We start from the raw sequence: 26,537 nt of genomic DNA on the forward strand, positions 1-26,537 counted from the left end.
GCGAGGATCCTTTAGGTTCCAAATATAAATAATTATAAATGTTATTGGTGCTATACTTGGATTTTAAAACACTTAAAAATGTACTAATGAGGTATGGCCATTGCTGGCATGTATTGACAGGCATGTATTGTCCCTCCCTAACTGACCTAGAGAGGGTGGTGGTGAGCTCTTCTCCAATCACAGTGGTCTTTGGGATGTAGTGAAACCCAGTGCTGTTAGGAAGTGTTCCAAGATTTTGACTGGGCAATAGATGGAGATATAGTTCCAAGTTAGGGAGATTTCTGGCATGGAGGGGAAACCTGCACATAGCAATTTATTTGCATCTATTCTTACCAACTTCCTACCTTATGAAGCTATTAGTAGTTTTGTTGGAGTGACAAGTACACATTTTCCCATGGCTTGAAGTTAATGAAAAGAGCACATTACCAATCTAGTGATGCAAATGCATTTTGCAAAAGAGTGAAAAGAAAATGGCAAGTGTAGCAACCTAGTCTGAAGTCAAAAACTGGCTTCACATGGAATCGGGGAAAATTCTTTGTTGGAGTCATGCTTTTCACAAAGGAAGATGGTTTTAATTGTTGGAAGTCAATTTCAGACTCAGGACATGACTGCAGGAGTTCCTTTGGGTAGTGTATCTGTACTAGGTTCCAGCACCTTCATTAATGGTCTTCCCTCCATTATGAGGTCAGAAGTGGAGATGATGGAAGGTACCAAAGAGGTCTTGGTAGTTGCTGCAGTGCATTTTGAAGATGGTGCATACTGTTTCTATTGTTTGTTGGCAATGAAGGAATGAACACAAAGTGGTGAATGGGTCAACTGAAACGCCCAGGATGTTGGGGTGTCAGCCATGGCAGGGGTTGGTTTAGTTCAGTTGGCTGGATGGTTGGTTTGCAAGGCAGTGTGATGCCAACAGCTGGGTTCAATTCCCATTCACTAGCTGAGGTTACCATGATGGACTCTCGTTCTCATCCTCTCCCTTCACCTAAGGTATGGCGGCCCTCAGGTTAAAGCACCACCAGTAATCTCACTCTAATGAGACAGCAGCCGTATGGTCTAGTAATACTATGGCGACTTGACTTGACTTGACTTCATCAGCGATGGCAATACCACTGAACATCATGGGAAACGGTTATATTCTCTCGGTTAGAAATGGCACTTATGTAGTGCAAACATTACCTACCATTTATCAGCCAAAGCCTGATTGGTATTGTCTGGATCGTGCTGGGTATTGTCTGGATCGTGCTGCATATAGACATGGACACCTTCGTATCTGAGGACTTGTGAATGGTGCTGAACATTGTGCAATCCTGAGGGAACATCTCCACTTCTGACCCCATAATGGAGGGAAGACCTTAAATGAAGCAGCTGAAGATGCTGGAGCCTAGTACAAATACACTACCCAAAGGAACTCCTGCAGTCACGTCCTGGGTCTGAGATTGACTTCCAACAATCATAATCATCTTCCTTTATGAAAAGCATAACTCAACAAAGGATTTTCCCCGATTCCATGGGAAGCCAGCTTTTGACTTCAGACTCTGTTGCTATACTTGCCATTTTCTTATCATTCTTTTGCAAAATTCATTTGCATCACTAGATTTTTTAATAGTCATGGGAGAGATTGAGAAGGAGAATTCTTCATGGAAACCTCAACTGGTGCAAGAATTCATCCCATTCTATTGACATCACTCTGCATCACATACCAGCCAACTGAGCTAAACCGACTCGCTCTAACCAGAATTAATGATATTGCAACCACACTGTTCACTTAAATACCTCAACGAATGTAAAAAGGTGAACCAAACCCAAGTAAATACAAATTATAACTAACTGATCTTGTATTTATATTCTTTTAAGGATATTTAATGATTTCAAAGTAATTTATTTTCATGCTGTTAATTTTATTCATAATGTTAAAAATCTATCAGAATGAATCAGATTACTGCTCATGAAACACTGTAAAATACATGCACTTTATACAATGCAGGTTATGTTACAAACTAAAAGCCTTGGTGATACTAATCACTTAGTCTGTTACAATATTACTTATTCTAATAATAAGCACAGTTAACATTTCAAATCCAATGAGAACTTGTGATGAAGAATCTCCAGATTCAAAGTGTTCACTCTGCTTTCTTTCCACAATGCTGCCAGACCCGTTGAATTTCTCCAGCGATTTATTTTTGTTTCCTCAGTCAGCATGCTAGTTAGATGGAGAGCAACAACATTTCATAAACATCCCTGATTAATATTCTGCTATTGGTGAAGGGAGAAAATGAGAAAGTAAGACTTTAAGATCACCAGGTTTCAAAGATGTGGGTTTCTGAACCAAATTAACAGGTTACTAACTGAGCCTCATTAATATTTCTCAGCTTTAAATTCCTAAAATATACCACAACCACCAGCTAAACAACAAAGCTACACAAGTTTCACTTCACTTCCAACAGTACAGAGGGAATTTAAAACATCAATATGGGAAGTAAAAATATGTTGAGAAACGTGAACCAGCTAACATTAAACTGAAACCCAAGATATTTGGCTAAGCACCAACAAGTCTAAGAGGTTAGGACCAGGAGATATTTGGCTAAGCACCAACAAGTCTAAGAGGTTAGGACCAGGACAAATTTTAATCTATTAAGGACCCAGAAGAAAATCCCATATAAAGGAAGAGGACATGAAAACGTACTAAACGAGGACTTCGCATGTCTTTACCAAGGAAGCAGATGACACGAAGATTATCTGAAGAATCAATGTGATCTGCAACATTCTCCTCAATACTGCATGAGTGCGCCAGCTGGGCTGTCTATTGTTGTAAGGTTCATAAAGACCTTAGTTTTTCATTTTCCTTTGATTTGGATTGTGAGCCAAAATGGAAAAAGTATTGCTGCAAATCAAGGACTTTGGAAGGAACTGCTGCACTTTCAAAGCTAAATTGCTGGACTCATCTTGAGTTTTGTTTACATTGTTGCTTTGTTTAAGCAGTGACAAAAGATGCATTAGACACTACAGCACTGTGAGACAGAGAGGTTGAGCGAGTTCAGAGTAAACCCTTTCCAGATCCAGAATGTCGAATGCACAAAACAATCAGGATCGTTGTGGGGAGGCAGGACTCATCAGCACAACAACTATTCTCTGACTGGCTCTGGGACAGGTGAACAGGCAGTGTTTGAACAATACAGGGATAGGAGCCCCCAGACTAACAAGTGACAAGATCTCTCCCTCTCTTTGTCCAGTGAAATAACTGACACCCATAAGATGCCTAGCTATTCTCTCCCAACAGTTGTTGTAAGGTGTTGCTTAACCATTAACTGAGAGACTATATAATTAATATGCTAACCACCCTGCTTCTTCAGCAAAGAACTGAGAGTCTGGATAAGATGATTAGAAGGTTTTGAAAAAACCAAAAGAGGCACGTCATTGAATCCTGTGGACTAGTACTGTGGTACTTGAACCATGTTTCCTCAGTATTTCTTCCTCCATCCATAACAGCCGTTATTTCATATTTATCGGTCTACATGTGTGTACAGGCATTGAGAAAGGGGGAGAAGTTATACACTGATAATTCATATTTTAGTTTGTCTGTATTCAGAATTGATTTATTATATATGGTAGTTTACGTTCCATACAGAATTCTGGTTAGTGTTTCCTGCTAACCAGAGTCTATCAGATAGGTAAATTGGGGTCCTCAAGTGCTTTGATTAAATCTTAAACTTGTGATGATTTCAGAAGCAGTGGGGTTTGAGTACTGGCGGGCTTTCCAAAGTGATTGTGACTGGTTCAAACCCACAACTTTCTGACCAAGAACAAGAGGGCCCACTAAGTAAGCAGCACAGATGGGAAAATCTTCGAATTTGGTTAGATCATCACCAACTTGGTCTCTTCAATTTGAGAACAAGCTTACAAGTGTTTGGCAAGGTGACCAGTAGGGTCAGCATTTTCCCTGCTTGAGGTGTCGTTACCTTTCTGCGTTCTCCTGTGTCTGAATTTTTCAAACTTATCTGTCTGAAAGGTAATAATATCTTAAAAACTCGATGTTACTATAATGACCATCTGTGGCCAGCTCTCCGTTCATTGCCTATCTCCATGGCAACATGAATCATATGCACCTTGAATTCACTTATAAATGCTGATTTTCTATCTTCAAAATTCCCAAATCTATTTTGGAAATAAACAGACAATTCAAATTATAACTAGTTATAAAAACCTGAAATTCTTAACTCATTTCCAGCATAAACTGGAGACTAATAGTCTAACCTACAGTCGAATGCCCTTCTTTTGTCGACTTGCGAATATCCTGCCCCTTCTTCCCTGGAACACAATCTGGGTCCTCCCTTAACTACCAAATACCCCATAGTCGTTCTGGGGTAAAATTCAGAACAGGTCGATTGACCCCATTTAATTCCTTCATTTTACATTGAAGACCCAAAATTAACAATCACATAAACTTGGTATTTTTAAACAAATTATTAATGCTCCCATTAAGATCTTGGCAATAATCAACAAGTTCCACTCAGCTCTGAAGAATTAGCAGCACCTATAATTGACCTTATTAAACTGCACAAATGCTAAAGAACCACAACGGCAGTCCTTGTTATCTCAAATTTGGGTTCTGTCATTTATTTCAGAGTTTCATGATCATGTTAATCATAACAGCAATGGAAGACACTGCCCACAAAAATGATTTAGAAATTAATCTGGCAATACTCCAATTCATAACTTATGAAATGTACTCAATCTCCAAAATATCAATGGCGAAATTTGTGTAAACTTATGTGATAAATCATGCCAGGGGTTATGTTGGTAAGAGTGTTAATGCACAAAATGAGACACACACACTTGGGCTTCAGCATGAATGTCGGCAGTGATATCTGCCCACCTGCTGCAGTCTTATGCATCCTCAGAGCATGACAAGGACAGCAATGCCTGTGGCTGTGTGAATGTAGAAATTAACTTTTAAACACTTGACTTCTTCCAGTTTGCAGCTAGAACTATTTGCAACATCTCTCCTATGTTTTGCAAGGGATATTGCTGAGGCCCTCTTCTCAATGGGAAAGAACACTTCATTTGCACTTTTCTGAAAGCAACAGGTGAAGCATGAAGATTCTTTAAGATTACAGACTTCACCAAGAAGTAAGGAATCAATGACTGCAAGCTTAGCACTTTGTGGGAGTTGCATATCTATTCTGCGATGTCCAGGAATAGAAATTCATTCCACTCTATCAATGTCTGGGTGCTGTGCAAAGCATGCAGATCATTGCTTGATATAGTGACGTATAGCAGTATACTGTACCTAATGCATTTGGGGCACCACAGCAAACCACGGGCTGACTATGATGCAAGGAATGACTGATAGCTTTGGTAAGCATGAGCTAATCATACATTGAAATCCACAGTCCAATATTTGGAGCAATCAAGTTTAGCCCCAAGTAGTTTTAGTTTATTCTTTCATTGTATGAGACTGTTGGTAGCGAACTTAACATTTGTTGTTCATCTCTAAAGGCCGTGAACTGAAGCCCAATTGATATTCACAATGCTGTTTAGAAAGGTTCCAGATTTTAAACCCTGTGAGATTGAAGGACAGGCAATATATTTATGGATGAGGATCGTTTGGGGCATGGAGGGGAATATAAAGATGACGATTCTTCATGTCCATGGGTCACAGGAGAAACTCAGCAAGTTTCTGTAATGAATTTTGTATGTGGTACAAACGGCTCTGATGATAAATGGGATGTTAATCAAGCTGCTTTGACCTAGATTGTCTTGAACATGTTGGAACTGCATTCATTTAGGGAAGTGGAGAGCATTCCATCACACTCCTGAGTTGTACCTTATAAATGGCAGACAGACTTGGGAGTCAGGTGGGGGAGTCACTGCAGTATACCTCGTGCCTTACATGTTGCCACTGTATTTATATGGTGAGTCCAGTTCAGTTTCTGGACAATGGTATGTTGATAGTGGGGGATTAAGTGATGGTAATGCCATGTGATGTCAAAGGGCAGTGGTTAGATGTCATTGCTTGACATATCTGTGAGTGTGAAAGTTACTTGCTATTTTTAAGCCTAGGCCTAGATACGATCAGTTTATGCTGCATTTGAATGTGGACTGTTTCAGTATGTGAGGAATGCAGAATGACATTCTGCAATCATTAGCATACACATGATGGAGGTCGGTCATTGAGTAGCTAAAGATGGTTGGGCCGAGGACAGTACCCCGAGGAACTTCTCCAGAGATATCCTGGAACTGAAATGACTGACCTCCAACAATCACAGCCATCTTATGATGTGGCAGATTTTATTCCAACCAGTGAACCATCCTGATTTCCACTGAAACAAGTTTTACTGGGGCTCCTTGGTGCTACACTCAGTCAAATGCAACCTTGATGTCAGGCCTGTCACTCTGAATTGATCTTGCTTTTATAAGACAGGTCATACCTAGCAATTTTCAACATTGTTAGATAGATGCGAGTACTGTAGGTGTACTAGAACAGCTTGGTTAAGAACTGGGCAAAAGTGAGGACTGCAGATGCTTGGTTAAGAACTGGGAACACACATTTTCAACAATATTGCCCACATGCTTTCAGGGCTCAGTATCCAATGCTTTTAGCTATTCCTTCACATTATGTAATGTGAACTGAATTGGTTGAAGACTGGCATTGGTGATATTGTGGACCTCAGGTGGAGGCTCACTCACTGAGCACTTCTGCCTAAAGTTGGTGCGAGCACTTCAGCTTTGACTTTTGGATGTATCAAGCTCCCTCATAATTAAGAATAGAGAGGTTTTGTAGAATTTCCTCCTCCACTTAGTTATTTAATTGTCATTGCCATGTATGACTGGGTGTGATAGCACTACAGAGTTTTGATTTGGTCCATTAGTTGCTGGGTCACTTAGCTATGTCCATCATATATAATTTAGCACACACATAATTCTCTGGTGTAGCGTCATGAGTTAACCTGATCAGTTTTAGGTATGTGTGACCCTGCTCCTGGCATGCTGTCCTGCATTGCTTATTGAACCAGCCCACTCAGCAATCTAAAGAACATCAGTAGATAGTGAGAGGTCATCATTCAGGAAGATGAGAAGAGCAACTTGAGAGAGAACTGGAAACATGTCACTGCTTCACTTGGTTATCTGAAACTCTGGACAAATGATTGGACACATTAAGTATGTAAACCTATGAACATACAGACAATGCGTTCAGAAGGTGCAAGATCATTTCATTTTTTGCATTGATAGCATACATATGATTGATCACAAAAATGTATAAAAATGAGATATATAAAATATAGTCTATTGACTTATTTCAGTTGCAGATTAGATGAATACCATTTGACTGGTCCATTTCATTAACTAAGCATTTGAAATGCAATGAGGTGCTCTACAAATACAAATTTCTTCCTCCCAAGCTAAACCAAATATGAAAATGACCAGTGCATGTAAACCTGACTGGCTCCTGTTTTTTATCCTAATAATGTGAGTAAACACATTTTTGTTTCTCTTGCTGGCAACAATCATCTTTAGGAATGGAGTACAAATTTTATTCATAAAACTGCGGCAGAAAATGCTGACTACAAAGAAGAAGCGATTTATTAGAGCTGACAGTCAGCCCGAGACACACAGCAGAAAGTAATTGAAAGTAATTTTAAAAGTTAAGTGCAGTTCAATACGTCCTCTTTACATCTTCCACAAATACATCTGAGAAAAGAAAGATATCTCAGTAGTAGCAAGGTACCAATTTTACCTAACATTCCCAACTTGGGCTCTCCCAAGCAGAGAATTCCTCAATAGATTAAATTGCATCAGGTTGGTTGTAGCCAATGATTTACACTCAGCTGAAATCGGTGTCAGTGATCTAATCGTCTCAAAGAAAGGAGAGTTATCCATGAAGGAAAAGGTTGACACTCTTGAGTGAACATCAATTCTCCAAAGTACCAGCAGTCCGACATCGATTTAGGGAATTAATGCCTGCGCTAAATCTCCACCGAAGACGAACAGTGCTCTTAAACTGATCAAAGACACAGTTTTTCACGTGGGGAAAGCTTGTCTGACTTAGTATGTGAATCTCAAAAGGCTAGTAAAATTAAACATTTAATTGATTAGGCAGGAAGAGAGCACAGGCGAGAGGGGAGGAGCACAGGTGAAAGAGGAGAACATGGACGAGAGGGGTACAGGCGAGGGGCGGAGTGTGGATAAGAACGCGGGCTAGGGGTGGATAGCAGGGAGCGATGGGTGATGGGGTGGGGGAGCACAGGTAAGAGAGGACAGTGGGGAAGAGCATAGGTGAGATGGGGGATGGAATGAGCATGGACGGGGCATGGCAGATATCGTGGACGAGATAAGAGCACATGCAAGATGGGGAGCGTGCACGCAGGTAATGATGGACAAGGGTAGTAAATGCATGTGAACACGACGACCTATAAGTTGGTGTCCAAACCACACTTCATAACTTCTAATTGCATTGTTACTACTTCACTACCTCTGGCTAAAAGTCCTGGAACTCCCTCCTTGACAGCATTGTTTATACCCACATCAAATGAACTGCAGTGATTGAAGAAGGCAGCTCACTGCCACTTTCTCAAGGGAAGGACAATTAGGGTTGGGATTAAAACCCTAATGAAAGAATGCATTTTAAAGTTAATTTGTCAAATAACTAGAAAAGCAGTTTTGTTATTCAAAGAAGAAAACAGATTAATGTGTATAACACCTTTGCCCAATCGTAGGATTTTCCAAAGCTCATTGTAGCCAATGAATTACTTTGGAGTCATAATTATTCTGGCAAACACAATAGCCAATAGGTAAATTATATACCTCCAATTAATCTGTTGTTGAGGGAAATAATGATGTTGAGTGCATCATTTTTGTTGTTCATTGAATTGCTCAATAAGCCTATGAACAAGGAGGCTGGAGTTTGGTTTAATATGTTATAGAAAGATTGCAGATCTTTGACATCGGCAGCACTCACACTAAAATGTCTAACAAGATCTCAGTGCATTTGAAGCCACGTCTCTGACTTACTGCTAGAAACTGATAACTTCAATAAAGTTTAGATCACTTCACCAGTGCAATACCAAATTAGTTGTTGGGGTACAAACATTTGTAGTTACATCAAAAATTGATATACATTCCCATGTCTTCTGTCAGTTATTTTCCCCGATGATTTACATTAATCATTAATCACTTAAACAAATACCCTTTTAGTGGGATGTGTTTTGTTGCTTATTATAGGCTATAAAATGGTCCACTTGGTTTCATTGTAAATATTCACTGTAAACATGAAGTATTTCCAGATCCGATGGATACCGATGAAAGCTTCCTTTCATTTGCCTCGAGTAATATTCTTCCACCCCAAGCAGAGCTGATTAGTCAGAACATTACAGTGATTTCACCAACAGGATGCAACTCAGTGGGATCTAAAATACACTATATCCAATATTCACGTTTGAGAAAAACATAAATATGTTTAAAATTGTTTTATTTGCCACCCCAAAAGATTTTGATAACCACGCTGTCTCATAGGTGTGTCTTTTTCTCTTGACCTTATTGTTCCTATATGTGAAATGAGAAACAAGCAATAATGGTTCACAAAATATAACCCTGGTCCAAAAGTCTGATCTCTTCTATTACTTATTGGTTAAAAAGTTTCAAAAAATTAAACTTTTTTAAACCCAGGTTGTTGCCTACCTTGGTACAAAGAGTTGGCAATTGCAGAGCTAATTCGGCCATTTTAGGTAGAAGGAACTGAAGAAGGTGCTGTGTTTCAACGTCACTTAAATCCTAAAGAAAAATAAAAAAATTATTAAGTTGTTTCAGGAAATGAAATTATGTCCTGTACAGCAGTACTGCATTGCCTTGTGACAAAATTTAAGATTTTTCTTTTTAAATTAAAAGTACTTATTCCACAGTATAGTTTATGATAAATATAATACAATAATTGCCACAGAATTATAGTAATACTACATGATCTATTTGAAGTTTCATTAGACGGACAAAATAATTAAAAACCCGATTGTTTATATTAATCCTGAAGTAACTCACTGTTCATGAGTTAAAAAGTGTGGTGCTGTAAAAGCACAGCCAGTCAAACAGCATCCAAAGAGAAAGAGAGTCAATTTTTCGAGCAAAAGCTCTTCATCAGGAATGTGGTGGGAGCCCAAGGGGATTGAGAGATAAATGGGAGGGGGGGGGGGGGGGGGGCGCAATAATGGTTCACTATAGTTTTAAATAATATTTCATGCTTAAAAACATTACTGCTGGTAGTCATTTGAAAACTTTTGTTTTGAAATGTGTGTGAAATTTCACAATCAACAGCAATTCATTTGGAAATACAACAGGATGAATTAATTATCTTATTTGCTGAACTGAATACTAAGCATGGAAGAATAGTTTTGTATTATTTAGGACTAAGCTACAGAGAAATTTATAGAGGCACAATTTTGTTATCCCATTATCAAGTGTGTACACCCTACTTATGTATACATTTGCTATATAAACCCATCGGAAATCAAGAGTTACAGATTAGTTAACCCAATCTGTTTTGGATTGCTTCCTCTAGGCACTGTTGAAGTTAGCTGCCACCTCAAAACATTAATAAGCTAGTAAAAACATGGTCACAAAAATTGGTACAAATTTTTTTATGCCTAGCTTTCAAGCAGCTGTGTAGTCTTAATTTCAAATTTAGCTATTCACAGGACATATGTATCTGGCATGTTGGAATTATTTCCACATGACAGTCCTGTGCTGAAAGCTAGACTAATGTCATTAACTGCTGGTTCTGAGTCCTCATATGTGGCACTATGGTAAAGACCAAACAAAATTAAATCGGCAAATGACATGAAAACCTATTAAGTAGAAATATGGGAAACAGGCAGGATAAAAAAAAACATACGACGGAAGACAACAAATTTAGAAAGAAGGCAAAAACCTCTTTGGACTGAACACTCTGATAAAATAGCAAGACAGCACAGATCATATACAGCAAACTAATACTGTTCATCAACTCTCAAGCTATCTTTGCACTGTGGCTGCTAACACAAGACCAATCCTTATCCTTTCCTTGGTGACCCCCAAGGAGTGAGGATCAATGAGTTCTGAAGTGGTTGCTAAGTCCAACATGTGGTCTAATTGACTCTGCTACAAGTGGTCAGAAGGGTTGCACACTTCCAATGAAAGCTGTCAGTAGTGCCCTGTTGAACAAACCCTCTCTCTTTTCTTCTCTTCAAAGCTTGTTTCACCTTGGATCCAGTGTTTCTCACCCATGCTGTAGTCCAAACTGAGCTACACTGGTTCACTGTTCCTTAATGAAATTGAAATTCTAAAGTACAATGAAGATCCATGTACAGTTATCAATCTCAATTATGACCTGAAGAGGAGTGCTGACAAAACAGAAGCTCCATCTGAATAGAGGAAGTTGGGAAGGAAAGTACAGTGAACTTAATTCATTTTCAAAGTTTTGAAACAGCCAAGTTCAAAGTAAAAGTTGATGAAAACTGTACAAGACATCTAACTTTTCCATAGCTACTTTAAAACTAGCTCACACCAGTACCGGTCTCCTTAACGCACTTCTGGTATCACTAAGAGGGACAATCAACATTTTTGTCTTTATTAACTTTAAGGAGTTAAAATGCACATTTTAGTGTGTCATTAATGACAAAGTTCCACTTAAACAGATTTCTCGAGACTAGAATTGTCGAAGGGTATGGGAAAGAGAAAGTGCATGGAGTTGAGATAAAGGATTGTGTTGAATGGCAGAGTGGACTTGATGTATCATCTACTCCTGCACCTACTTTCTATGTTCCTTGATTTGCGAACTTACTCAATAGCAGGGAAAGAATGTAGCTCAGTGATGAATGGGCTCTGTGTGAGAAACAGTGATCAGAGATGAAAATAAAAATCTGTTTATTTTTGAAAGAGTTGATGAGGAAAATGTCTCAGAGAAAGTAAGCTCATAGGTCACCTGGCAGAAATAAACTGAGGAGAAAGGCCTGATGATAGACAAAATGTGGAGTTTTAAGCACATCTCTAGGTATCTCTTAGCATAGATGGCCTGATCTAGGAATGGTTGAATGAGGTGATTACTCAGTGATAAAGGACTGCACTAATGATGGGAATGAAAACATCATCCTGCCCTAAAGGTTCAGCTGGAAGGACATTTTGACTCATGAGATCAGCAGATATGGTTTCAGGACTATTATCTGCAGAATCACTGGTTTGCATTGTCTGCTTGCATAGTTGCTTGCTCACCTCTGAACTGTGAAACAATATTCCAAGTTCAAGTCCCATTGCAGAGCTCGAGCATGAAAAGTAAGGCTGAGACTCCAGAGTATTGAGGAAGTACTGCACTCAGGGAGGTGCTATTTTTGGTTGAGATTTTAAACTGAAGGCCAACCTGCTGGTTTGAGTCAAAGTATCACATAATTCAAAGAAGAACAGAGAAATTATATCCAGGACCTAGCCAATATTTGTCCCTCAATAAATATCAGAAAAAGCAAGATGCTGAAGGGAGCTTGACGCAGTAGATTGATGAGGACATTTACTTGTGTACGAGAATGGAGAAACAGGAGTCACTGCTTTTCAACCAGGATTCACCCATTTAAGATGGAGATTAGGCATTTTTTTTTTTACAGAGAGAATTGAAAGTCTTCAGAACATTTGTCCTCAAAAGGACAGTGGAAGCAGAGTCTCTGAATATTTTCAGAGTCAATGGTGGATAGATTCATAGTATGCAAGGGGAGAAAGGTTATCGGCTGGAGGCAAGAATGCGAAGATGAGGTGAGAATCAGCTCAGCCCTGATCTTATTAAATGGTGAAACAGGGCTTTTGGGGTGGGGGGGGGGGGGGGGGGGGGGAATTGCAAATGGCCTTTTCTTGCTCTTAACTTGCATGTTCGTATAAACATTATCTTACTGCTTTTTGTAGGAGCTTGCTGAGTGCCATCTGACTGCTTGTTTCCTATGTTACAGCACTTCCTAGGTTGTGCAACATTGGTTTCAGAGTCGGTTGTCAAATATAAATCCATGAGATATGCCCAGATTAAATCTGTACTCCATGGAATCTCAAAACGGTGGCTCAGTGGTTAGTACTGCTGCCTCACAGCACCAGGGTCCTGGGTTCGATGCCCGCCTGTCTGCGTGGAGTTTGCACATTCTCCCTGTGTCTGCGTGGGTTTCCTCCGGGTGCTCCGGTTTCCTCCCACAATCCAAAGATGTGCAAGTCAGGTGAATTGGCCATGCTAAACTGCCCACTGTGTTAGGTGTGTTAGTCAGGGGTAAATACAGGGTAGGGAATGGGTTTGAGTGGGTTTCTCTTCAGAGGGGCAGTGTGGACTTGTTGGGCCAAAGGGCCTGTTTCCACACTGTAGAGAATCTAATCTAATCTAAAACACTACCAGATTTTAGCTTTTCTGCACCGAATCTAGATTGTCTTGCATTACATCTAAACAAAATGAGCATTAACATAAAACCAGAGTCTGAAACCCAGAAAGACACATCTAACAATATTAGGGGTCAGATTTTTATGCCTGGAAAGTACTCACTGTGACATCAGTGAACAGTATTGCCCCAAAACATTTCTATTATGCTGCCATAAAGTGAAATCCAGGGTTAAACAAAATTCTCTCAAAATTAGTGAAGACAACTAAAATTATCATAAGCAGTAGTACAAAAGCAAAACAGTGATGGAAATCAGAAATAACAATCTGGTTGCTCCTGCACTATTCTCAGCCACTTGTTTCAGAGATGGACAAATGAATAATTGGAATAAAAGTGCACATCTTAATAGTAAATGCTGGTGCATAGACTATGTAGATCCAAGTTGAGACAAAGAGAGAGAAAAGAAAGTAAAGCTCATTTTGTTTAGATGAAACCAAACTTGTGGGGGAGAAAAGGGGATATTGTTTATTATTTTCAATACTGCTAAATTTTTTCCCAGTGATTTCAGTCAATATCTTGTAACTTCTCAGCTAATTATTTACTTAGTTTAAATATTCTCTGATACAGTTTGGGGGCAATCACTCCTTCACAAACATAACATTTGAATATAGTTAACCTTCTTCTCAGTACTTTTGTCAACTCCTGAGAAATGCCATATATGAAAAGGCCTTGAGTCTGTGCCCAAAGACACAAGCTGTCATTGGTTAATAATTTGTGCAGAACCTAATTTCTGGTACCTGTCAGCAAGTTCCATATACTGCATGACATAGACACTATCCTGAATAATTATTAACCTGAGTACTAAATTTTTCTTCTGCTTTCCAGATGTGACAAAGTATGGTAATTGCAAGAGGCTCATCAATACAAATTTCACTCAGAATATTAAAGTTTGATCACACAGAATGTATGATACTAGTGGCATTCAATGGACAAAAGACATTATCCTTTTGCCTCGTCCAAAATGAAAGACATTCAACATCTTCTAATGTTTGAAATAGAATCATTATAAATCTGTTTCTGTGTTGCAGACATACTATAAGCCTTGTTTCTTTTTAAAGGTAACAATCGAGATATTATAAGTTAAGTCTTCCAGTACAAAGATCTTGCAAATAGTAACAATAATTGGGTTGCAGCCAAAAAAAAGTGGGCATTTACATATTAAATCTGGAACAAAGATATTCAGGGCTCTGACCTGCACAAGAATTGATTTAGAGATATTGGCTAGGAAGTGTCAGAGCAATCAATCACTGAGTAATTTCATCATGACTGGCTTGCAGGACGTTGATTAAATGGAAGCAAAGAAAAAATGCAAATGGCTTGATTTAGTTGGAGGATGGCAACTTCCTAGGCAGGCAGCCTTGACTAGCAATTTAGTAAAGTGAACATTTATATTGCCACAAAGAGGCTTGACTAAATACTGTCATAACTAATGACTGCTTGTCACTATAAAACTGTTCTCATGTGGCAAATGAATGAGTATCCCTGACGGGACTAGATGAGAAGGCGCTGAGGCAGCAGGCCTAGCAGTTTTAAATCAAATCTCGACAACGCATCAAATCGAGTAAACTAAGACCTGTCACATGACCATAGACATTTCCATACATCACAAGGGAAAATCAGTAATCCAAGTAAAAAGGCAGCTTCAATACCCCTGCATACACAAAGGTGCAGATTTACAGTATTTTATTTATCCAGGCTGATAAACCGACAAGGTTGATTTACTTTGACAGACCCTGACAATGGGAAGAATGCAGCTCTTTGAATTGTTAAGTTTGACATTTTAAGTCAAATTTGTAATCAAATATGTCTAAGTAAATATCATTCCAAAGAAACTGCTTCAATGAAAATAAACTTATCCATTAGACCTTCATCTTCGAATCAATATAGGGATTTTAGCCAAATAACCTTTTCTTAGAAACAAAACTGACAGGCATATTTAATTCAAAGAAAAAATTAATTCATCCTTCTGAATTATAAGCCAAAATTATCAAGCAAGAGAGAGCACTTTGTTACAATTCCCCAGGCTGTTCAAAGTTTGTGTCATCAAGAGGCCAGCATTAAACACTACCAAAAGGAGAGAGAAAAGGAAACTATTAAATTCTATTTAATAGTTTATACATGTATTAATTTCAAGAACTTACTGACAAGTAGTTCACCGCTAACAATTCTGAATTATTTTGCACAGCACATAGATGCATTAGTTCTTATTTGTCACAGGAAAGCTTCACCTGAAGACGGACATTTTGAATACTAAATTTCAGCCATACTGAAGTATAATAAATTAAAAGAAAGCTGGCACAGAAGCTTCATTTTTGTGTTTGAACTTTGATCAGAAATATTGCAATGCAGAATATGTCAAATATATACTTACAAAGTACTGTACTATTATGAAGGAAGTTTTGTCTCTTTGTGTAATGCATCATTTCTCTACATAATAATTTCACTTTACCTAGTGGATAATAAATGTAGTTCCATGGTTACTTAATGTCAAGAAGAAACATTCTCCACAGGCTGGCACAGTACAATCAGCAGGTCATGATTTCCCTTAGTAAAGCAAATAATAAAGATTTATGGCACATAATGAGGTTATTTCGTGCATTGTGTTTGCTCTGAAAGAAAAAAAATCTACTTTCCAGTCTAATCCCACTTTCTACCTCTTGTTACATTGCGTTCTATGTCTTTTGTACTTCAAACGCATATCCAATATTTCTTAAATGTGATGAGGGTTTCTGCCTCTAACAACCTTTTGAACAGTGAGTTTCTGTCACCCATCTCCTCCAGAAGATTCCTCCAGAAAACCCCCAACAGTCAACTACTAGTGCACACTGACATATTAACAAAAAGATTCAAGGCAATTCAAAATCAATATTGGCGTGAAGTAGAGCATTTTGCACAAATCTATTTCTAAAAACGTGAAATCAGTACAGTACTTATTCAATACAAAACCTATATGATGTAAAATTAGTGTCCTAAAGAAACTGTTTCCTTTGTTTGATTTGAACCCTGACTTTTGAAATCAGCATAAAATAAGGCTGGAAATTACGAAATAATACACATTTTACTGAATCTGCTACATAATTTTTATTTTTTCAATTTTCTCTCTCTCTCACACACGTGCATACACAATTCCTGAGCATTTGTTTCAAAACAAAAAGGTAGTGAACATTGCTCTTTTCATCATATCTCTGGGTCAGCTTTGACCTCCAACACCTGTGGTGTTTGGCATTGTCATGAGCACTGTCTGAAAATCCGAGATTGCAGGTCACTGAGAACACACAGCTGGAGTTTACTTAATGCTCCTATACTTAGGATGGCAAATGTCATTGGCAACATAAGGAATAAATCTTGAACAAAACAAAAATTTTACATGTATTTGGTCTCCCTCAACATGCAATTGCATCTACTGCACCATGAAGCCACTGTCTTGAGAATCAAACTGACACTTTCCAACTTCAAGGAGAAAGTGAGGGCTGCAGATGCTGGAAATCAGAGCTGAAAATGTGTTGCTGGAAAAGCGCAGCAGGTCAGGCAGCATCCAAGGAACAGGAGAATCGACGTTTCGGGCGTAAGCCCTTCTTCAGCCACTTTCCAACTTCAAGCTTGCAAGCTCATATCATCCACATTGCAATGAATATTCTAAAGCATTATGGTCACTTGCCCTCACCCTCACCTCAACGGACATGAAATCTTCACTCATGCTTTGTCACCTCCTTAAATTATCCTTGTGCTCCTGACTGGCTTTGCACACTCAGCCAACTGTATGACAGTCAACTCATTCAATTATGTCAAGTTTTGCTTATCCATCAGTCCTGCTATAGCTGGTCTGCAATGACTTCTGGTAGCAAATGAGTCAAAGTTAATCCTTCTGAAGAAGGATCATCGGACCTGAAATGTTAATTCTACATTCTCTTCACAGATGCTAGGAGGCCTGAGAGTTCTCCAGCAATTTCTGTTTTTGTTTCAACCTTCCTGCTTGTGTCTCAGTCCCTCTTAAGTATGCCTTTTTCTATCTGTGTTCCATGGTGTGCCCCCATTACTTTTTCTCTCCTTACATTTCAACATCTTGTCCTAACCACAGGGATAAATTCAATCTCTAAACTTGAAACTTTAGAAAGTCACCACTTAAGTTATACACCAGAAGATCAGTGTTGTTTTCATTCAGAGGATACAGGTAGTTCTGGGATAATGCGCATTTCGACAGCACAGTTTGGCTTTAACATTACTGAAGAATTAGGGAACAGTATTTTTGAGTATATTTCCCTCTGTTGGCAATAGCGCGGTTCCAGTGGGGATAAATTCGCATTCTTGGTTCTACGAATGCGCCATGACCGCCAAAATTTCCACACCGGTCTGCGCATGCACCGATGACCATGCCGCTCTGCACGTGCACCAGTGTCCACACCATTCCATGCACGCGTGACATTGGCGCCTGTCTTTGTGCCATTCTGCGCATGCGCCAATGTCCGAGCCAATGTCTCTGCACCGTTCTGTGCATGCACAATGTCAGTGCCGGTCTTTGTGCTGACCTGCGCATGAGTGATATTAACTGCCAGTAGACCAGCTTTCTGTGAGAGATACTGTACAGAGGGCAGATTTCTTACATTTTTAAATGTACTGTGTTAAATTAATTTTTGTTTCATTAATAAATATGATTTCAAACTTCATTCAAGCCGTGCTATACTGTGTTCGACTTTTGGATGATTTTTGGAGCAATCGTTTTTTTTGGCTGGTCTGTCCCTAACCCCACTTTTCCCATAGGCCCCACTGTTAATATTAAGAATTTATCTATGAAGCGAGGTTTCACTGGAACGCAACTACAGTTTTAATAGGAGAACTACCTGTACTGGAGTTCGAAGACGAAGGGTTCAATGCCTCTCCAGGAGTAAGCACCGAAGTAATTATAAAAGGCCTCTTCCAGATGCAAATGTTCACTGAGCAGAGTGAGCCTTAAAGATGGGAAAATGTGAAACCAAGTGAATCACTGGTCAAGATTAATTAAATAAATAGTGGCCTGAGATAGACTTAATATGAGACAGGAGATTGCCCACGTGCAGCAGAGTGGGCTGGCTGTCTCAAAAAGGAGAATGGTGGGCATAGAGGAACAATAAAAGCAGCTCAAGGATTACCAGGTAAATTCAGAACTATCAAGAGGTTAGGGGTTAATGGGAGTTCAGCTTATTTGAGAGGAGAAATTTCTCAAAAAAATATTTATACATCACTACTAAATTTCAAAGAAGCATATTTTAAAAGCTGATTTAAAGCTTTATTTAAACACTTTTCACATGCAGTACTTTCATAGCATATTAAAAAAAAGTAATATAATTTAACACTGGCAACCATGTTTTAACTTTATCCACATCCATTCCCCTCATTATCCGATCATGATCTACATGCTCACTGACCTACATTAGTTCCATAGGACAAGAATCCACTCAAATGCTTCTAAAGCTTCAACCCCTCCTTACTTCTGTAATTTCCTCCACCTTTACAACCTGTGAAGATAGCAGTGCTCTTTAACTGTAGACTCTCTAGCATCTACAATTTTAAGCTCTCCACCATTGAATTCAGTTAGCTTGTTCCCAGAACCTCATTGCACTGCTTTGCTCCTTTACAGGCCTTTTATAAACTAGGCTTTTTATCCAGGCTTTCAGTCAGCCATTCTAATATGCCCTTTATTTTTCTTTATAATTTTCCTGAAGTGCATTGCAGATTTTATAAAAGATGCTTCAAAACTGTTGATGTAGTGGAAAGTCATCAGTGATTACAAACCCATCTGAAGAGTAGTTTTTCAACCCAAAAAGGTTTGAGAACCACTGTGCTAAATTAGCAAGCTTAAAGCATCTTTAGCATACAAAAAAAATGTGTCACAGACATGGTAAAACACTGTTGAAAACCACAAGAAATCACTGGATAAAAGGTGCTGCCAAAACCTTTGTCAAACTATTGATAAGCAAAAGCTTTGTCAAAGAGGTGAGCTTTAAAGGAGAAATAAGTGGTAGAGAAGTAGAGAGGCTTAGAAAGGGATTTGTGAAGAATGAGACCTTGGGGTTGAAACACAGGTGGAAGTCCCAAAGATCCTTTTGGATGTAATTTCAAAAAATTATTAGACTTGATTATGTTGCTTTTAGAGTTGAATTGGGAGGTACCCAGGGAGAGGGATTGAAGAGGTGAAAACTTACGTTCTAGAAACCTGGTTTACCTACTTACACAAATTAGGCTTTACTTATTAGTAGGCATCAGGTGCAATATGGTTAACAAGATAGTGCAAATCTTTTTATAGCTAGTTGACATTTAGATGAACTGTCAATCGCAACATCCCTCAGACGTGCTTCACCTCCAGGCTCAACCCTGTCAAGCTCAGCATGAAATAATTAACTGCTTCCTTCCATGCTTTATTTACTCAAGAGTAACAAACTCAACTGTATTAACATGATCCGGATATCCATATCTGTCAACCTTGCCCCTCAATTATTCTGTTATTTTGTCATTAGAATGGAAAAAGATTGCAAAACAATACCTGAAAAAAGTGCTTCACAATTCCTACTTTTAATTATACCACCAAGAGTTACATAGTTCTAAACACAAGCTATAAAAGATCACATTTTTAGAACAAAACCACAACTAAACAATTTCACAAAATATAACGGCAAACATGGCGACACAAGTTACTGACCTTGAAAAATCAAGATTTCAGATTAAAACTCAGACTTACACAAAAACAGAATCAAGGAATTGTTACAATGCAGCAATAGCTATGGAGCCCTCACGCCTGCACCAGTTCTCTTAATAAGCTTTTACTTAGTGTCATTCACATGCACATAACACAGTCTAATTTTCTTTTGAATGCTTTGACTGAGTCTGCCACTAACACCCTTTCAATCTGTGCATTCTATATTTTGACATTTGCTGCATGCAAGTTCATTTTTCCCCAATAACCAGGTCTATGCCTTCTCATTCTCAATCATTTCATTAATGGGAATAGCTTTTTTGTGTCTTTTCTGTTCAGTCTCTACTTTGTATACCTCTACCATGTCTCCTCTTGGCCTTCTCTTCTCCAGGTGAACAGTCCTAACCTCCAAATCTATCTTCATAGCTGAAATTCCTTTTCCCTGGAACCATTCTTCCAAATTCTTTCTGCACCATCTCCAATGTCTTTTCATTCTTTCGAAAGTGCAATGTGCAATGCAAGATTCAGCTGAGGTTGAATTAGTGATTTGTATTGCGTGCACTTCTGGTCACCATTCTGTAAGAAGAATGTAGAGGCTTTGGAGAGGGTGCAAAAGAAGTTTACCAGAATGCTGCTTGGATTGGAGCATATTAGTGAAAGGGGGCAGGTTGGACAATTTGGATTGTTTTCGTTACAATGTAAAAGGTTGAGAGGCGATTTGAAATGAAGTGTATAAAATTGAGATGTATGAATCTAGTTGATAGTTGGAGTCTTCTTCCCATGGTGGAAATGTCAAATACTTGGGGTATAAGTTTAAGGTGAGAAGGGGAAAATGTTTAAGAGAGATGTGCAAGGCAATAAGTTTTTTTTAAAAACACAGCGAGTGGTAGATGCCTAGAACACACTGCCAGGAGAAGTAGAAGAAGCAGATACATTAACAACATTTAACAGACACATGACCAAGCAGGGAACAGAGGGATACAGAACAGTTGCAGGCAGATAGAATATGTTTATAATGGAATCGTGATCACCACAGATATGGTGGGACAAAGGGTGTACGCCACTTGGTATTCCCAGATGAGATCCCATCCAAGTTCTAAACGGGCCTGAGTCTGCCTAGTTTCCGAGATCAGATGAGATTAAGCGTTTTCAGATTAGTATGGCTATTCCCGTGCTGTACTGTTTTAGGTGCTATTATTCATGTTCAAAATAACTTGTGTGCTCTTACACTGAATACTCCCATTAATAAAGTCTACAATACTGTCTGCTATGGTAACTGTGCTGTCAAACTGTCACATCACATTTAATGACATATGCAAAAGTACATCCACATCACTGATCCAGCAGTCCCTTTACAGGGCTTCTTCGTATGCTTCCAACCAAAATTAATCACATTATATTTCTCTGCATTAAACTTCATTTGCCACTTGCCCGCCCATTCCACCACCTTGTTTATCTACTTTTGAAATTCCACACCATCCTCTTCATTGTTTACAATACTTGCAAGCTTCCTTTCACCTGCAAACTTTGAAACTGTGCCATCTATAACACGTTCTAGGACATTAATATACATTGACTCCTGGGAACAAACCTTCCTCCAGTCACAGAAACATCCCTTTGTCACTATTCTTGGTCCCCTATACCCAAATCAATGTTTATCGATATTGCATTGTTTATTTCATTCCATAGGCTAGAATTTCCAATTCTGCTGTGTGGCATTATACAGATGCCTTTTGTATTTCTGAGTACATCACATTAACAGGACTGTCCTTAAATATCTTCAAACAAAATTCATTGTTAAATCAGATTTTCCTTTAATTAATCGATGCTGGCTTTCCTTAATTAACTCTCATTTGTGCATGTGACTATTAACTTTAACCAAAATTGTCTCGAAGTTTCTCCATCATTGAAGTTTCTTTTAAATAAGGATGTAACACTTATAAGTACTATCAGCCTAAACTGGTAATATTGTGTCATGCAGAATCTAAATAATAATGAGCAGATCGACATTATTTAATTAATTCAGATCAAGATCAAGAGTTAAAAGAATGATGGCGCTGTCACTCAGCTAATGAGAAATGAATAAGTTCAAATGCAAGTTTTAAGTAAACATTAATACAATCTTAACTTGCTTTAATGGGAGGAAGTGAAAAGAAGAAATTAGTTGGAATTGTACAGAATCAGGTCTCTCAAAAATAAAAGTTTCAAGTACAGATCGTAATGAAGCACGTGGTTGTGAATGGAGCAGATTTTATCGGGTCAAACAGCAATGTGTCTTTAAAACCATGATAATTCTTTCATTTATTCCATAATTAACAAAACAGAAGTTTAAACATTCATTCAAGCCACTGATCACAAAAGACTTTTAAAAAAAATACATGACCCTGTCCAAATCACAACTGGCTGTAGCAATCCCAAGCTATCAAACTGTAACTAACCATACTCTCCTATGAATAATATTAGACAAATAGCTGACAACGAATAAAGTCTTCCAATCAAATTATTAAATCATCCACTTAATAAAATAGAACAATGTACTTTGCTTGTAGTTACACTTCAGTTGTTAGTATATGGATATTTGTGAAACACAACAGTGACTGGCAACCTATTATGCCTTGCCATGGGTTACATTGGTGCCAGTAGCAAAGAAGCAAGGTGCATTTCTGTTCAGATGGTGAAGTTCTGATGTTAGAACAGTGATAGAAAGCACTTTTTGGGATTTTTAAAATGCATTCCTGAATGACCACAAGCATAAACAAACTGATGAAAAGCACTCCCAAAAAAGCACTCAAATCTAGTCAGTCTTTCTTTCTTACTGATGTACAAGTTCGTGCATTTTGTGCAATGACATAATTTGCACTTCACTTCATGTCTTGAATCAATGCAACAGTAGCAGTACAAATGCCTATTTATACAATGGACATTGAAAATAAAATCATCAAAATATGACAGCAATTGGTGTTCATTACTTCTCCTCCATCATCCAACTGGAGATATCAGGACAACGAATGATACAAACACTGAAGGATTCTACAGTAGTAATTCATAGCAGAAGAAAAACTCGCACCAGCCCAAACTTCACTGACGTGCTTAACTAATGAGCACAAACTCCAAGCAGATTGGTGAAATCAGCTGAACCCTGCACAGGAACGTTTTTGATGAATTACAAGGTATGTAGGAACATATTTATAGTGTAGGAGGTACCTACATGGCTCAACTTACCCATGCTGTTATTTATATTCCATAAGCTTTCATCCTCCAAACTTCATCTAAACTGTTATCAATATATTTGCTTATTCCTTTCTCCCTCACATTCTTCCCTTGAATCAATTCCCTTAATGATTCCAAGTTGCACACACTAATCACTCTGGGTAAGGTGGTTCCTCATGTATTCCCAACTTGAATTATAAGTGATCTTCATATTTATGATCTGTAGTTGTTGTCTTCCTCATATATGGCATCATCTTGCCTATGTTTGTTGTATCATATTATTTACAATCATGAAATTTCTATCAGGACACTCTCCAGAGAAAATAGTCCCACCCTGAATAGGTGATTCCATTGCAAGGCATGCCTAATTTTATCACTCACTGAAGTAAGTATTGCACATAATTGCTTTTGCAGGGCCTCCCGCATTTTCAAATATTCAATGTTTTCTTTCACTTTGAAGTATAAAATAACAACCAGTAACAACACAACATCCTTTCACTGCTGTGATAACTAAAACTTACTGACATTAAATTTGGCCCCAAATTGTGCTCAGTGCCAACAGGAAAATGTACTACTGTCCAACCATTCATAACTAGCCATAACTACCAGATCCATTGCCAGCTCTCTGTATTTACTGTAGATAAGCATAGCCATCATTCCTCCCTTTATTCAGCTTCTGAAGATGTCCACCCACTCAGTCCTTTTGCAAACCACTCTATTTTTTTCCTGTTGCTTCACTTTCTATTGTCAGCAACACTAAATTCTTACTTATACTTTACAGTTCTTTTTCGGTTCAGATAAATGTCCATGAAACATTGGGACTCACATTTTTCAGTGGACAAATTCATTGGTTGTTCTTTGTCTAATTCTGGTACTGAATATTTTATACTAATGCCACATTTCAAAAGCTGTTATCCACTTCTCACTGGTCTCATTTAGGATTCAACACCCACATCTGTGTATCCTAATGCTTCACAGAAAGACTTCTGGAAAACTGTCCTTTTAAGTAAAAGTTGATATTAAATATCCACAGAGAATTAATTTAGGAAAGGCTTTATTTTTAGCTTCTTGAAATTAGCTCAGAGCACTATTTATAATATTAAAAACCTCTCTCCATGATAAAGAAAGAAACTTTATTTGCCCAGCACTTTCAGGTCCTCAGAGTATCTCAAAGTATGTGGCCAAAGAAATGATTTACCATTATCTTCTCAGAGCAACTAGGGATGGGCAATAAATAAAGTGTTTTCAGTCATACCCGCAGACCTAAAACAAATATCTTTCTCAAGGGACACTTTTTCCCTAGACCTAGAGTAACTTGTAAAATGGTGTTAAGAAATTAAGTCTTAATATTTTAAGTATTTTTAGGGAAGCAGTTATTCAATAGTCAACAGATTTGGCTAGAGTGTTACGCAGCTGAAAATTTAATTACAATTTTTAATGATTGATAGGTATCAATACACAGATGAAGATAACAGCAGTAGTGGTAGGTGGTAGTTTTGGATTACAAAAGTTCTGAATATGCAACTTATCTTGCAGAAACCATGACAGCTGATCAACAGAAATAAACAAGATTGTGGAACAGGACAGCAATAAATGAGAAGTTATAATTGAAGATCATTACTGGTAATAATCTGGATAGCAACCACTGATATAAAAACAAAAAGACTTCAGATACCTGTACCAAAGTCACAGAAATTCTCTAAGATCTTGTGGTTTAAAAAACAAAATGCAAGGAATCGTGCTGTAGTACTTAGCTGTACTAAACAGGATATTCACAGATTGCATTTCAACTCATTCAGTAACTACTCAATCTGGTAAGCAGTTGATGTTCAACAGTTGTAACTCGAGCCTGAACTAGGAAGAGGTGGCAAAAACAAAATTCACTCCTATAAATTACTCCTTTCTATGCTCTGCTAACCCAGTGCGGTATGACTGTTACCCATGTATTCAACACACACATCAACTCTGAGCTTTTACATTATATTCTATGCACATTAAGGATAGGACAGGATAGCTTCTGCTTCTTAGCTTGGAGCTGTTGAGCTGTTATCTCTTTGAATTCTCATGATTTTGCTCTTTGAGTAATAACAGGGTCCAAGAGGCTTGCCAAAGTGCCATACTCTGATTTTCACTTAAGCCAAAGTTCTAGGATTCCATCGAGAATCAGAGCCCGTTTTGCTCACCAATGATTATACAAATCAAATTGGTTATTTTTGTTTTTAGTTTTGCACAGCTCCCACTAATTGTCTGCTATTTTAATGATTCATTATTTAAAAGTGCTTTATTTACTTGATGTCTGCTAAGGATCACAATATCAAAGACCATTTTTATTAAAACTGAATAAAGCAGCCTTTCCATTACGTTGGCTTTGTTTCCTGAAACAATGCATAGAGGTTAGTAGTAAATGAATACAAGGCGACTGCTGTCTGCTTGAAGATATATACAGATAACTCAATAGGGTATTTTAATTGAAGCAGAGATGAAACACAATGTTACTTCCTCTATTATTTTAGACAGCGCACGATGACTCAAAAGTTAATGAACCTTTCATGGAAATCCTTTATTCAATTTCCATTGATAAGGCAAAGCTTTACATATTACTTCCCACTAACTTAGTTACCTCTAAGCCCTCTTCATAATACTAAAGATCTGATTCAGTCCATGCAGTTTTTAGATCACAAGAATGTTTATTCCAGTGTCATTCTCAGCACTCCAAAATGAAAATTCAAAGTCACTCAAAATCAGAATCAAAGCAGTGACTCATCCAATGACATGTACAGCATTTACAACAAATCAAAATGGGGAGGATCAAAGCAAAAAAGAATTATGGCATCACCACTATGTGAGGGGCATTTAAACATGTCAAAATATATTAAAATTTTTCACAAAAAATTACTATTAAAGTTTAGCATCTTACATTTTAATTGTCTTATTCTACACGAAGCCATAAGACAAAAGTATTTAATTTAATAGTATTTGTTGAAGGAAAATTGTGGCCTAAAAGTTCACCAGTCTTTTTTTCCAAACATTATAACAGGACTGTGAGCCACCACTTTAAAAAGTAGACAGGTCCTGATTTAATTCTTAGATGATCAGCTCCTGTTTTGATTGCACAATAATGTCACCAGCTCAGTTCCTGGTGAGGGATTCAACACATTAAAATTCGCAATAAAGCACAAATCACAGCAATTATATCAGAATGAAAATATTGATGTGAATAACGAATAGCTACAAGTTGA

The 26,537-nt window shown here is 38.1% G+C and overlaps 1 protein-coding gene across 4 annotated transcripts in view; it reads right to left on the bottom strand.

Annotated features, from left to right (window-relative positions):
* parga (poly (ADP-ribose) glycohydrolase a) overlaps positions 1-26,537 on the bottom strand; it is a 202,150-nt gene that overhangs the window by 117,174 nt on the left and 58,439 nt on the right. For all 4 annotated transcript variants that reach the window (XM_043679036.1, XM_043679037.1, XM_043679038.1 and 1 more), the window contains one exon: positions 9,676-9,768. In XM_043679036.1, the coding sequence (XP_043534971.1) occupies positions 9,676-9,768 (93 nt within the window). The remainder of the gene's footprint in view (positions 1-9,675; positions 9,769-26,537) is intronic.

Source organism: Chiloscyllium plagiosum, chromosome 38, assembly GCF_004010195.1.
Source record: "Chiloscyllium plagiosum isolate BGI_BamShark_2017 chromosome 38, ASM401019v2, whole genome shotgun sequence".
In the NCBI taxonomy this organism is placed as follows: domain Eukaryota; kingdom Metazoa; phylum Chordata; class Chondrichthyes; order Orectolobiformes; family Hemiscylliidae; genus Chiloscyllium; species Chiloscyllium plagiosum.